This window comes from Larimichthys crocea, chromosome X (genome assembly GCF_000972845.2).
Source record: "Larimichthys crocea isolate SSNF chromosome X, L_crocea_2.0, whole genome shotgun sequence".
Classification (NCBI taxonomy): Eukaryota; Metazoa; Chordata; class Actinopteri; family Sciaenidae; genus Larimichthys; species Larimichthys crocea.
The window spans coordinates 9,314,626-9,328,016 of NC_040020.1; the positions used below are offsets into that span (position 1 = coordinate 9,314,626).

A 13,391-nucleotide genomic window follows, 5' to 3' on the forward strand; every position below is an offset into this window, starting at 1 on the left:
TGTGTGTGTGTGTGTGTGTCATTGTTTGATGATATCACATTTTTTCTTTTTCTTTTTGTGCACACGCTGCCTGTTACGATGCATTTGTTGCACGTTATTTAATGTAAATTTTGTTCTTGTATATACCTTTTTTCTAGTTTTTATATATCTTATATATATATATTTATGTTTTGTTCGTAATTGATGATTACTTGTTTGACATAACCTGGAGTATTGGTATTTCTCATTCTGATAATGATCCATCTTTTAAATTGTAAACAAAGGCGGGTTAAGACGAGTTAAAACAGAAAAAGAAGAAGACAATATACATTTTCACACATTTCACAAACTTCATCAGGTTTAGTTTTCTGTCGTCTCACAGATTTTCTAAATACCATTCGTCTTTAGAGAGTCGTAGTTCATCCACAATGAAAGTCATTTTCTTTTCAAATTATTGCCACTGATTCTGCTTTGTAAATATTAATTTATATATCTGTTTTTTTCCTGTACAGTTTAACGTTTACCCGTTGAGTTTGTTGTCCTTGTTTCCACCTCTGTCAGAGTCAGAGTGCTCGTGTTGTGTGTGATCACGTACTGACTCCTCATCCAGCTGTTTGCTCACAGTTTGTCTCACGTCGATCTGGTTTCAGGTCAGTTAGCCAAAGAGCTGAAGCAGCAGGACTGCCTTCAGTATGCGGCCTTCTGTAACCTGGCCATGGCTCGGTGAGTGGACTTTAACTTCATAGTAACCGCCTGGGGAAGGCTCTTTCCTGTGTTCAGTTCTCCCACCACCCCCCTCCGACATCTTTGAGAGGGCGCCAGCTCCGAGGCAGACCTTATCACCCAGCATCAGTGGCCGACCTCATTAATGTTCCTGAGACTGAATGGGAGCAAATCCCTCGAGCCAAGTTTCAGATTTTGTGGAAAGCTTTCCCAGAAGAGACAGGGCGACTTATAAATACCCGTGGAATGAGATCAGTAATCACACATGGGTAGATTCAGACGTTTAAAGTTCTTCACATCATAAAGTACAAATAACCGCCACGGGGTGACGGAGGTGTTGGTAATAAACCCAGACGGATGTTCACCGTTGATCTGGTGTGAATGTGTTGACCACAGGTGTGAGCAGACTCTCTTTAACGCTCCCGGAGAGGCTCTGGCACTGACCGACGCCGCTCGCCTCTTTCTTTCATCGGAGAAAGAGAACAGGGCGCTGCAGGCTCCGGGCTTCGACGAACACCTTCAGGCTGCACTTAACTGCTACAGCTTTGCCATCAAGGTGCTCCACGAGTCTGAGTTTCAAGTTTCTGATATAAATATGAACTATGTTTGATGTGAAGTGTTTTCTGAATAGATGACGGGGAGACACAGAGAGATAACGCTGATGTATGAATGGCTTTCAGGTGTACATCGAGATGAACCAGCCTGTGATGGCAGCCAGCCTGTGTCTGGAACTTGGCAACGCACTTAAGGTAAAACTTTAGATCCGAGCTTCACGTTGTCCTCACAGATAAATGATGATGATGTGATGTGAAGCTGATAGAGTGTGATTGATCTGCAGGAGATGAACAGACCCGGAGAAGCCATCGTTCATTACCAGAGAGCCGCAGAGCTGCAGACGCAGACGCCGGTCGAAGCTCTGCTGTCCATGGGAGAAATGGCCACGTGTAAAATTCTCACCCGTGAGTTCGTTTACGTCCGAGACGAAGCTGCTGCGTGTTTTCACACTTTGAGCTTACACACGTTTTGGGTTTTTTTTGCAGGTGACTATGACGGCGCGTTGTCGGTGTTCACAGAGATGCAGCTGATGTGCCAGGAGAGAGGACTGCAGCTACCGGGCACCAGTACCCCTGTTGGTACGACACTTTTACTTTGCAAGGTCACTAACAGCAGCAGCTGATATCACTGCCTAGTCCAGCAGCAGTCAGCCCAGCTCGGCGTCTGTCTTTCAGCCTTTTATTTCACCAAGCTCTCACCAACCACTAAAAGTCAGTCCCACATTTACTCTTGTCCGGCGGCTTCTTGCTCGCTCACTCTCTCCTTTTCTCTTCTTAGCTTCCTCCGTCAGCGTCCTCTTCACTCTCTTCTCCTCTGCCATCATGTCCATAGAGGCTGCTGAGCCTGGTTACCTCCTCTTCTTCTTCCTGGTAGTCCATAACGCCTGTTGGTACAAACCCGTCGCTCTGAGCTCACCGCCAAGCTGACGAACTGAGCTAACATGAGCTAATAGCAGCTAACAAACTGAGCTAACAGCAGCTAACAGCAGCTAACAACTGAGCTACAGCAGTTAAGAGTGGCTAACAAACTGAGCTAACAGCAGTACAATGATTGTAACATTACCTAAGAATGGCTAACATTGAGCTAACATTAGCTAAGAGTGGCTAACAAACTGAGCTAATATGAGCTACGCGGCTAACAAACTGAGCTAACGTTAGTTAGAGTGGCTAACAAACTGAGCTAACAGCAGCTAGAGCGGCTAACAAACTGAGCTAACAGCAGCTAAGAATGGCTAACAAACTGAGCTAACAGCAGCTAACAAACTGAGCTAACAAAGCTAAGAATGGCTAACCAACTGAGCTAACAGCAGCTAACAACTGAGCTAACAGCAGCTAACTACTGAGCTAACCTTGCTAAGAGTGGCTAACAAACTGAGCTAACAGCAGCTAAACAAACTGAGCTAACAGCGGCAACAACTGAGCTAACAGCGGTTAAGAGTGGCTAACAAACTGAGCTAACAGCAAGCTAACAGACTCAGTACAACATTGAGCTAACAGCAGCTAAACAGACTGAGCTAAAGACTGAGCTAACCAGCAGCTACAGGACCGAGTAACAGAGTAAACAGACTGAGCTAACATGAGCTAACAGCAGCTACAGCTGTCAGCAGTTTACTTCACTGTCCATCATAAACTCTGTAAATCACAGAGAGTTGAGGCGGAGCAGCCGGAGGACATCAGAGGGAAAACCAGAAAACATTTCCTCCATAAAATATGATCCAGTTTCACCAGAATCAGTGAAATAGTTGCTGCTGTGTGACTTAGTGCCGTAAAGCGTTACGTACTTCTCAAAGTTACATAGAGTGAGAACAGACGTACGAATGACAGAGACACCGTTCACCTGATCACAGGTCAGAGTGGCTCAGCAGGAGGTAAAACCTGTTTTTCAGGGTTGAAAAGTTTAACAATGTCGCTTCAGTGCTGAGAATAAATGTGGGTGTGTAAACAGACAGAAGAAAAAAGAAACCAGGTTTTTACATCGTTTCATTGTTCATGTGACGACATCGACTCTCCTGTATCTTCCCTGAATAAAGGAGCGTTTCTGGATATCGTGGCGAAATGTGAGATCTCCAGAGTTCTTCTGCTGATGCTGCTGGAGGTAAGTGTAACGTGTAATGATACAGTGTGACAGTATTTATTATCTATGCCACATCTGCACGTTCTGGTTTAATGCTCCAACCTCTGTGTTTCCCCCGTGCAGCCTCCGCCTCAGAAGCTGTTACCAGAACACGCTCAGACCCTGGAGCGATACGCCTGGGAGTCTTTTGACCCTCACAGTCAAGGTTTGAGTCATACACGCTGCAGAAATCACGCCACGAATCACGCCACTGACATTTATTGGAAGTAAACACGCCTGTCTTCTCTTCCCTCAGTGACCTTCCTGCCTGAGAACGTTTTCCTGCTCCTGCAGTCGGTCGTGGTGAGTTTCATCGTCCACACACACACAGTTCACAGGATTTCCTCGTCCTTCCTGCCTCGCACGGGGGGATGATGATGGTCCTCGTGGCCTCAACATGACACAGATGAATCGTGCTGGAGTTTGTCTTCCTCTGCCAGCAGAGTGATTTGATTTGTAGCAGCGGCGTCAGTGTTAGCAATGTGAGACGATCAATATTTACAGCTTTTATTGGCGACTTAGACGCCTCTTAATAAGACAGATTCTGTAGAGCGTCTTGTTCTGGATGAACAGGCTCGATTTATAAGAGAGCATAAACACTGACAGGATGCTGAGAGCTCGTCAGGGTCATCCGAAGCTGCAGCTTTATTTGTGCAGCGTCTTAACGGCAGATCTGTTTTGCAGATGGCGTGTCAGGAGAAAGACACAGAGTCCCTCAAGTCTCTTCAGACCGAGCTCTGGTGAGTGCACTCGAATGTTCGTTTCCATCCTGCGAAGCTGCATTTTCTCTTTTTATCGCCTCTCAGTGTGAATTCTCCGCATCGATTATGTGTTTGTTTTGTTTTCTAAAAGGCCGTTTCTGAGCGCCGAGCAGAACCATCTTCTCCACCTGGTGGTTCAGGAGCGCATCACGCCGTCTGGACAAGGCATCTAGTCCGGTCCAGTTCTCGTTCGCTTCCTCTGGGAACGATAGTTTATATAATGGAACATTCCTGCTTCAGGCTGGGTCTGTTTTAAGACCTGAAGAAGAGAAAACCTCAGTGTCAGAGGAAACTTCATTAAGAAATCAGTGAAAGTCTAAAGAAACGTGTCCTATTTATGATGTCGTAGATTAAACAGATGAAACTCAAAAGTCTCTGTGATATAATTTGTTTTATTAATAAATGATATGGCTTCAATTCCACTGTAATTACAAACAAAACTAAACTTCTATTGCATAGATATGAAACATGTTGAATCATCCGCCTGGTTCACTTTGTGTTCACGTGTACACGTTGCATGTACGTTTCTTTTGATAGCAGCCAACTACACAAAATCAAACATGGTTAAAAAAGAAAAACACTCAATACAAAAAGTTACAAAAATATAAAGGTTATAATGTACAGAGATTAAAAACAAAAAGGATACACTATACTTCAGTTGTAAAATAATGATACACGATTAAAAAACTACTTGTTACTGTAAATTTAAGGCTTGTCTTGTCCTGATTGTTCAAGTACTGCAACTCCTTTTTTTTTTAAAAACCTCACGCTGTACCTTCACAGATACAGCTTCACCCCTCGCCTCGTGGAAACCTGCAGTAGTTCACCGTCAGCCTCACGGTACTTTAATCTCAGCAAAAAAAAAGGGCTTCTCTTACAAATTTGGGGACATTTTGGGAATTAACTCACTTTGTTTCTCACCGAGAGTTACCACGAGACGATCGATACTACCCTCCAACGCCTGAAACCACACCGGGCACGTCTCATATTTGGTAATTTTCCTGGTTCATGCTCTTCTAAATATGCTTCTACATGCTACGTACTTCATTTGTTTCTCTTTTGTCTGTTTCTTTTACAACCGGCAGTTTGCATGGAGTATTTTATTTTGAAAATCCACCGGATTCTCTATACTGTTTCTGTTTCTGAGGTGCTTGACAATAGACCAGCTGTGTATTCAACGCAGAGGCCCGCTTCTGGGACTCTGCTGAACCGGACCGCGGTTTGTGGAGCCGGTGGGGTTTAAAACATTGACCAGACCAGAACTGTCTCCTGTTGGTCTTCATCTAACTCTGCAAGAAAACAAGTTTAGTTCTCAAAATGTTGAACTATTCCTTTTACAGCACTAACTGAAAATGATTGGCCCTTTAAAAAAAAAAAAGACGTATTATTAAAAACTGGTTACACTGCTGTAAATGAAGCTCTTGTTAGAAATCACTTTGTAGCTCACACTGTTCACGTCAGCCCTTCATGTAACGTCAATTTACTCAAAAATATAAACAAATGGCTCATAGCAATCGAACCCCCCCCCATTATCCTCGCTACACATCAACAATCTTTTTTTTTTTTTTATATTTTGAAACAAATCCTTTTTCTTTTCTTTTTTTTTTTTTTGAAATTTTCCAAATTCAAACTGGGAATCTGATCCCAGGTCCGTCCTGGTTCCTCTCCTGGTTCCTCTCACTCGGTCTTCTTCCGCAGGACGAGGTAGGTGATCGCCGAGATGAAGGTGAGGACGAAAGAGATCCAGGCCAGGACGTAGGAGTGTCCGTAACCTCCCACCTTGTCATCAGTGTGAAGCTGGGCCGTGTAGATGGAGGCCGCTATCATTATACACAGGCCTGCGAGACAGAAAAGAGGGAACACTGTCACACACACAACGCTATTAAGAAGTAATTGTTTGCAGCTTCACCTCGCTAATTTTCCAATCATACAAACTCACGACGATCCATAAAAATCTCATCGTGTGTTTATGTGCCAGAGATGATCCATAACTGATCAAACACCCAGTTCAGAGGCGTGAATGTGACTTAACCCCTGAATGTTGTAACTTAATTATAGTTATCAACAACATTCTGCCCACCAAACAAGCAGAAAACTGCAGTTCCTCTAACGTCCACCTGAGGCTGGCTCCAGAAGTGAGTCAGTCTCCATAAGTCCCCATGTTTCACAGCAGAAATAAACATGTTTACAGCCTGGTACAAAAAACTGTTTTGGTCTCTGTAGCTAATTTCCCCGTTCATGACAACTGTACTGAGGGTGAATTTATATACAACTCACCTGTTCACATTATATTAAGGCTTAAAGTTATGCAGGATGAGGAGCGTGGACGCTTTGACGCCACCTCAATGATCCACGTCTTTGCCCCGTTTTTAAATTAGACGCGAGGCAGAAGAGGCAGGACTGTTTCACAATTTTCTGATTATTTCATCGACAAACCGTGAAGTGATTAATTAAGAAAATAACCAGCAGATTAAGTCGATAATTGGAGCTCTCATTAGCATATTTACAAAGATATTCAGACTTCACAGATTTTGAAAAGTTGATTTTGGTTTCAGTCCTGACATCTTTAATAAAAGCAACAAATTCTACCAAGAAACACGAGCTGAGCGACGTTTAAGTCTGAGGTGGGAGAACATGAATCAAGTCGTACTCTGCTGCTTTAAGTCTGAGGTGGGAGAACATGAATCAAGTCGTACTCTGCTGCTGTGATTCTCCGTCATGTGTCACTGAGTGCTGAGGCTCGACAGATTAATGGTGATGTGGTTTGTAACTGAGAACCTGCAGACTCCTGAAGCTGGATCACACCTGAGTGCAAACCGCCGACCTTCTGTGTCTGCATCCGTGTTTGTTTTACCACGATCGTGCAGACACGCTGCTGCACCGCTGAGCTCCGAGTCAAATGTCCCGACGTGCTCCCAGACTTTAACGTTTCCACACGTTTACTCAGCTTTAAGAAGGAAGCAAATACACACAAACACAACTCTCTCTCTCTCTCAGGGTCACTTACAGGCGATTAGCTGTAAAACGCCGGTGAAGGTGAACCTCTGGCCTTTGGGCAGGGTGAACAGCTGAGCCACAAACACAAACAAGGCCAGGATGGTAAAAACGCAGGACAGCACCGAGGTGGCCTGAACCGTCTGGAGATACTCAGCGACTGCAGGACGACAGAACAGACACACATGAAGACAGTCAGCGTTATAACAGAGCTCATGAACTCTGCGTTAAAACATGAACTGAGTCTCACCCTCTGCGTAGCCTTGCTGGTTGGTGTAGTGCCACGTCAAGTCATTTAACTCCCACTTGCCCCACAAGTCAGTTGAGAGTGTGTCGGTGACCCACCAGGCCTGAAGACACACACACAAGATATGAAGAGCATCATGTATGTAAAGCTTTGTGTCGTCGAGATGGTTTCCAAACACCGAAACTAAGAAACTTTCAGCTGTTTGGAAACTCTCTGTTCATCACTCAGCGACTCGTATGAAACCGTTTTGTTCCTCTGTGTGTTTAATCACAAAAAGAAACACAGACTCACATTATCGATGGTGGCCACCAGCAGCAGGATGATGCCGGTGATGTGCAGCACGACGATTCCAGCCAGCATCAACATTGTGGCCTTCTGAGAACTGATAACAGGGGGAGGAAGGATGCACATCATTATTTAGTTTCCACACACACACACACACACACAGCTGTCCCAAATAAATACTGTCTCCAACAGTTGAGCCGTTGCATGCAAGCTCAAACTCGCCCCAAAAACACACACAAAACACACACACACACACACACACACACATTTCTGAGTCACACATCTGCTGTCAAACTGCTTCACATCACACACAACAAAGCTTCCACATCCTAAACTCATTAAAACATCGATTTTTCTCTAATTTGACACCCTGAATGAATCAGCATCACACACACACACACACACACACACACACTCATCCGTCTGTGTAACGACTCATTTCTCACTCCTTTGGACTGTTTCCGTCGACAAGAAAGGCGCATTTGTTTGGACCGTGTTTGGGCATTCCCAAATGGGTGCTGCTCCGTTACACACACACACACACACACACACACACACACACACACAGGCCCTGTACGTCAGTCAACAACTTTTTGAAAAGAGCGCGAGAATAACCACGACAGAAAAAAAAACACAAACACACCTCTGAACCTGTAAACACACACACACACACACACACACACACTGACCGACACACACACACACACTGACCGACACACACGCGCGGCGCGCGCGCACGCACGCACAGTTTGGAGCCGCGCGTCACGTTTCTTTCTCTTTGCGCGCTCGGTCACATCCGAACAAATCTTCTGAGAAATCAGAGCAAAGTTCGCTTTTTTTAAACTTCACACAACGACACAAAAACACGCAGATCACGCAGATCACGCATCAGGCTGCGTGAACTCTTAACAAGGCTTCACTAAATGTAAACAACGTGGATAAACGTTACCTGAAAGCGCTTTAACGCACGGCCCGGGAGTTATTTGGGAATGTGAAACACTGAAGACCCACCCAGATTTGAATTCACAGCACTCTCACACACACACACACACACACACACACCACCCTGTTTTCCCTCTCACCAAGCCCCACCCAGAGAGTTTTAGCTTTTTTTTTTTTTTCTTTCCTCCCCTTCAGTGAACCAAACGGATTCAGGTTGCTGCTTTCGGCTCCAAACGGTGCGTAAAAACCAGGAAAGTCTCCAAAATGGTTCCAAGTCACGTGGATGTCACTTCACACTCATTTCTTTAAGTTAAAAGTTTCTCAACTTTGTTACAAAGTGGCCACAACAACTTGAACTCTGCTGTTTTCTCTGAGTATGAACTATAACTTTGAACATGTTGCAGAGCAGCGATGGGAAGTTAGTGAACCAGAGCGTTTGACTGAGCTCACCGAGAAGAGCCGATTCAGCTGTTTTGACCTGTCTGTGTCACATACATCACTTAAATTATTCAATACAACCTTTGTACTGAGGTATTCAGAAGTAAATTTACATTTTCTAATATCAATAAATTGCTGTAGTCAATTGTTTCCATTGTGTTTACAGACTGAATGCACTAACATGCTTGTAGAACCGCTCTGTGGGATACGTCAGCTTGACTTTTACATCTTCTGCGTTCTGCCTTTGTGTTTTCACATTCAAATCAAACGCTGCGTCCATACTGCATCGGCTCTCTGAACCGGCTCGTTCGCGACCGACACATCGCTGAAGATGAGCCACAGTTTCCTCTCTGACATGAAATATCGGCTCGTGTGTGGCTTCGATTTGTGCAACAGAGTGGAATTAAAATCAGTGTGAATCAATAAAAAAGCCTTGAATGGATTCATCAGTGTGTCACGCTGGACTACATCGACTCGTGCATGTTGTTACCAGCAGACAGACCCTGAGCATGATGGGGCCTTCAGCGTGGAGATGATGTGTAAGTCTGCGGACTGAAACTTTAATGCCACCCTGCAGCTCTGCTCCTCTAACATTTACATATTGTGTTTCTGTTTGTTGTTTCTCTGCGAGCACAGAGCTGAAACACACAGTGTGTGTTTACAAGTCTAATCAGACTAATGTGGACTCACTTTAACGAGCAGGCCTCACGGAAACAAGCAGCAGATTTTACACACGAACAGTCTTACAGCACAAAATGAACAGATGCAGTTCCTCTATCGTCCACCTGAGGCTGGCTCCAGAAGTGAGTCAGTCTCCATAAGTCCCCATGTCCAAATGTCCAACTTCACAGCAGAAATAAACATGTTTACAGCCTGGTACAAAAAACAGTTTTGGTCTCTATATCTATGCAGGGAGAGCAGGTCACCCGGAGCCTGAACCACCCGCATACCGGCGGACTTTACCGAAGGTCATATTTAGACGTCCCGACACTTGATCTGAACCGGCTGACGTGGACTAATGGAGATGTCCGAGCAGAGAGCCCGGCTCCGGACTCTAAAGTTGGATATCAAGCAGATTTCACAGGTTTTAATCGTTTAAATGAACTCGTTTGTAGAGTTCAAGACGGAGAAGCTGCGTAGTTACGTTACCTCAAGTGATGTCACTTGAGTCAACATAGGTTAAAGGATTAAATTAAATAAAAAAATGGAAACTAAAGTTATTAACGGACATGGGATGCTTTGATTGACAGGTGGGTGTCTTATTTGAGCAACCAAGCGCCATCCGCCGATGATCCACGTCTTCACCGGGGGGGCGGATGGCGTTGGCCTCTTCATGCATACACTGTCCAGTTTTTTCCTGCCGTGTCATAAAACGCTTCCCCTCTCTGCTGTGACTAAACAGACCCTCTCATTGTGAGCTCTTGTATTATTTTATCCCTTTGAGGCTCAGTCTGTGTGGAAACGTGAAACTCTGGGTGGCAAAATACCAAAAAACATACGGCGTGTGTTGACATTCAAAGAGGTTTAATAACACCGAGCGGTGGCCTGAGCATTCACTGGAAATGTAATTCATTGAACACACGTAGGAACCTTTTTCTGACATTTCTAAAACTCACAAGTTGACCACGAGACGTTTGGATTTTCCCGTTAAAACGCGGACACGAAAAAGGTCGAACGAGTTGCCAACCAGAAGCAGGAAGGAGCATGTTAACACTGTGTTTTAACCACAAACTGTCACATTTGAAATAGATACTGACACTGACACAATAATAAGACATACATAGGTGTTATTATTGGCTAAAGTCACATGATAGCGTGTTATTAGAGGATCACTTGGCAGACGGTGAATCTCTAGTAAAGCCTTTTATCGTCAGTCTCAGATGAGAGAAAGCTACGAGGATATAAAAACAGTAAGAGGCCTCAGCTCATCTCCCCTCAGGCCGTGGTCTCTCAGTGGAGACCACATGGACTGAGGAAGTCCTGATCCCGGTGTTACAATGACTGCTTTATCCTCATGGAGGTGGGATGAGGACAGATACCATAATTGCTTCCTTTGCTGACCACTCCCTCGTCTGTTGACAGTTCAGATTCACTCAGGCCGACCTGGAAACGTTTCAGGATCAGGTCGTCTGTGGCCGGTACAAAAACACAAGGCGATATTCAAATACTCCTTTTCGTGGCTCGCCGCCAACGGCAGAGCAGGTACAGGATGTACAGATACGATGATTTAAGAGAAAGAGGAGTGTAGTTTTTACCCAAATCCTCCGTCTGTTCTCACACTATGTAACTTTGGGCTCCGGGTCGGGAGAAGTACGTAAGGCTTTACGGCACTAAGTCACACAGCAGCAACTATTTCACTGATTCTGGTGAAACTGGATCATATTTTATGGAGGAAATGTTTTCTGGTTTTCCCTCTGATGTCCTCCGGCTGCTCCGCCTCTACTCTCTGTGATTTACAGAGTTTATGATGGACAGTGAAGTAAACTGCTGACAGCTGTAGCTGCTGTTAGCTCATGTGAGCTCAGTTTGTTAGCCGGGCTGTGAGTTTAGAGCATGGGGGAGCGTAAGTGTTGTACTGCAAGCATGAAGAAGAAGAAGAAGAAGAAGACGACGACGATGAGGTTTACAGGCCAAGGATGTGGAGCCGGTGTCGTGCAAGAACAGGAGCTGGGTAAGGATAGGAATGGAGCAAGAAGCCGCCGGACAAGAGTAAATGTGGGACTGACTTTTAGTGGTTGGTGAGAGCTTGGTGAAATAAAAGGCTGAAAGACAGACGCCGAGCTGGGCTGACTGCTGCTGGACTAGTCAGTGATATTAGCTGCTGCTGTAATCAGGACAAATACTCGAGTACAGCTGGACATAGTTACCACAGTGGGATTACACTCTGACTTCAGGTAATCCTCAAAACAAGAAGGTTGATTAGCACTTGACTCTGATCGGGAGGTATCTCAAGAATCTAACAACAGACACAGAAAAGATCGTCATGTCTAGTTGGACCCTCCATAAAACCTCCAGTAAGTCCAGTGGCCTCCCTCCTTTTTGCTGTCTACAGTTAAAGAGAATAGTGGAAACACCTTCAGAGCAGCAGTCAGTGTTTCAAAGACCAGAAGCTGTGTGACTCATGTGAGAGCTCCAAACTGGTGGCTGCTTTTATTAAAGTCTAGCGTCTGTGCAGCAGACCAGCTGAAACCAAATATCTGAACACATTTCCCAAGCTCCGTGTTACGCAACTTTGTGCAATGACCGGGCGATGATAGAGCTATTAGTGTAAGTCTGTTTGTATTACAGTGCCACTGAGATGAAAAGCGTCTGAGAGCTGTATCGCTGTCAGAGGGTGGAGGAATGGACCAGGGGAAGCCATTATACCTGACCCCTGCCGGTTTGTCATATCCTCACAGTGAACGGTGAGTGGGCGCTTATAGCAGGGCTGGTTCCCCCTCGTACGTCACCACTGAGTCACTTAAGTTTTTCTATTCCCATCACAACATGTGGGCCTCTGCAGAAAGTCATCTAACATCCACATCCGTCGGAAAGATTTCACACAGAGTGAAATATTTCAGGACGATCTTATTTATAACTTAAGTCTTAAGAAATTCCTCGTCCACCTTGACACAGGCTCAAACACAAATCCACATTTACTCCTCAACTCTACCCGATTCTTTCTGGACGGTCTGTGTACTTTCACGTACCACGGTCTTCAATGCCGGATTTAAGCTCTGAAAGTCTGAAACCTTTCAAAACACTCACAGCCGGTCTATCCTGATGCAGCCCACAGCTCATGACTCATACCTGAGGAACTATCCCTTCACCTTTTTATAGGCAAACTGTTGGTTTATAACTGCAACTTTTAACCAATGTTTTCCTCCAAATCCAAAAATAATGTAACACAGTGTTTACCAACCAGCTACAAGACAAACAGGCACAGGTCCAAAAAAGACTTGTGGGCGGCTGTGTAGCTCGGAGGTAGAGCGGGTCGCCCACTAATGAGATGATCGTTGGTCGATCCCCGGCTCCTCCAGTCTGCATGTCGAAGTGTCCCTGGGCGAGATACTGAACCCCAAAGAAGGCTGAGCAATCAGTTCAATGTGTGTATTGTATTGTGTGTATAATTGGCAACAGTAGTAAAAGTATGATCATGGTTGTATCATATGATTACATGTGACAAAAAACAACAATCATATTTTTCATGTGCATGATTACATGTGACAAAAAACAACAATCATATTTTTCATGTGCATTAAATTGGACTTCGTTATTGTAAAAAAAATACAAAAACAATGGTTTCTTGAGCCTAAATAACAACATATATATATATATATATATATATGTGTGTGTGTGTGTGTGTGTGTGTGTGT

The 13,391-nt window shown here is 44.6% G+C and overlaps 2 protein-coding genes across 2 annotated transcripts in view; one reads left to right on the forward strand and one right to left on the reverse strand.

Moving 5' to 3' along the window:
• The window catches only part of f8a (coagulation factor VIII associated), a 6,068-nt gene extending 1,184 nt beyond the window's left edge, over positions 1-4,884 (forward strand). Inside the window, exons 3-12 of the mRNA XM_019256440.2 lie at positions 630-702; positions 1,099-1,258; positions 1,383-1,451; positions 1,541-1,661; positions 1,743-1,835; positions 3,287-3,351; positions 3,454-3,535; positions 3,626-3,672; positions 4,054-4,109; positions 4,222-4,884. Of these exons, the coding sequence (XP_019111985.2) occupies positions 630-702; positions 1,099-1,258; positions 1,383-1,451; positions 1,541-1,661; positions 1,743-1,835; positions 3,287-3,351; positions 3,454-3,535; positions 3,626-3,672; positions 4,054-4,109; positions 4,222-4,303 (848 nt within the window). The 3' untranslated portion in view covers positions 4,304-4,884. The remainder of the gene's footprint in view (positions 1-629; positions 703-1,098; positions 1,259-1,382; positions 1,452-1,540; positions 1,662-1,742; positions 1,836-3,286; positions 3,352-3,453; positions 3,536-3,625; positions 3,673-4,053; positions 4,110-4,221) is intronic.
• LOC104937544 (epithelial membrane protein 1) lies at positions 4,507-8,751 on the reverse strand. The gene is made up of 5 exons (XM_010753795.3): positions 8,606-8,751; positions 7,663-7,753; positions 7,375-7,474; positions 7,138-7,284; positions 4,507-5,968 (listed from the first exon to the last, which is right to left on the reverse strand). Exons 2-5 carry the CDS (start codon positions 7,735-7,737, stop codon positions 5,808-5,810), a joined length of 483 nt encoding a protein of 160 aa, XP_010752097.2. The 5' UTR covers positions 7,738-7,753; positions 8,606-8,751; the 3' UTR covers positions 4,507-5,807.
• Between the last annotated feature and the right edge of the window lie 4,640 nt (positions 8,752-13,391).

Excerpts from the sequence above, each read along its gene's own strand:
- LOC104937544 (XM_010753795.3), bottom strand. The coding sequence starts at position 7,737 with ATGTTGATGCTGGCTGGAATCGTCGTGCTGCACATCACCGGCATCATC. Across the intron at positions 7,475-7,662 it reads TGGTGGCCACCATCGATAAT|GCCTGGTGGGTCACCGACAC; the intron begins GTGAGTCTGTGT and ends GTGTGTCTTCAG. Across the intron at positions 7,285-7,374 it reads CCAGCAAGGCTACGCAGAGG|TCGCTGAGTATCTCCAGACG; the intron begins GTGAGACTCAGT and ends GTCGTCCTGCAG.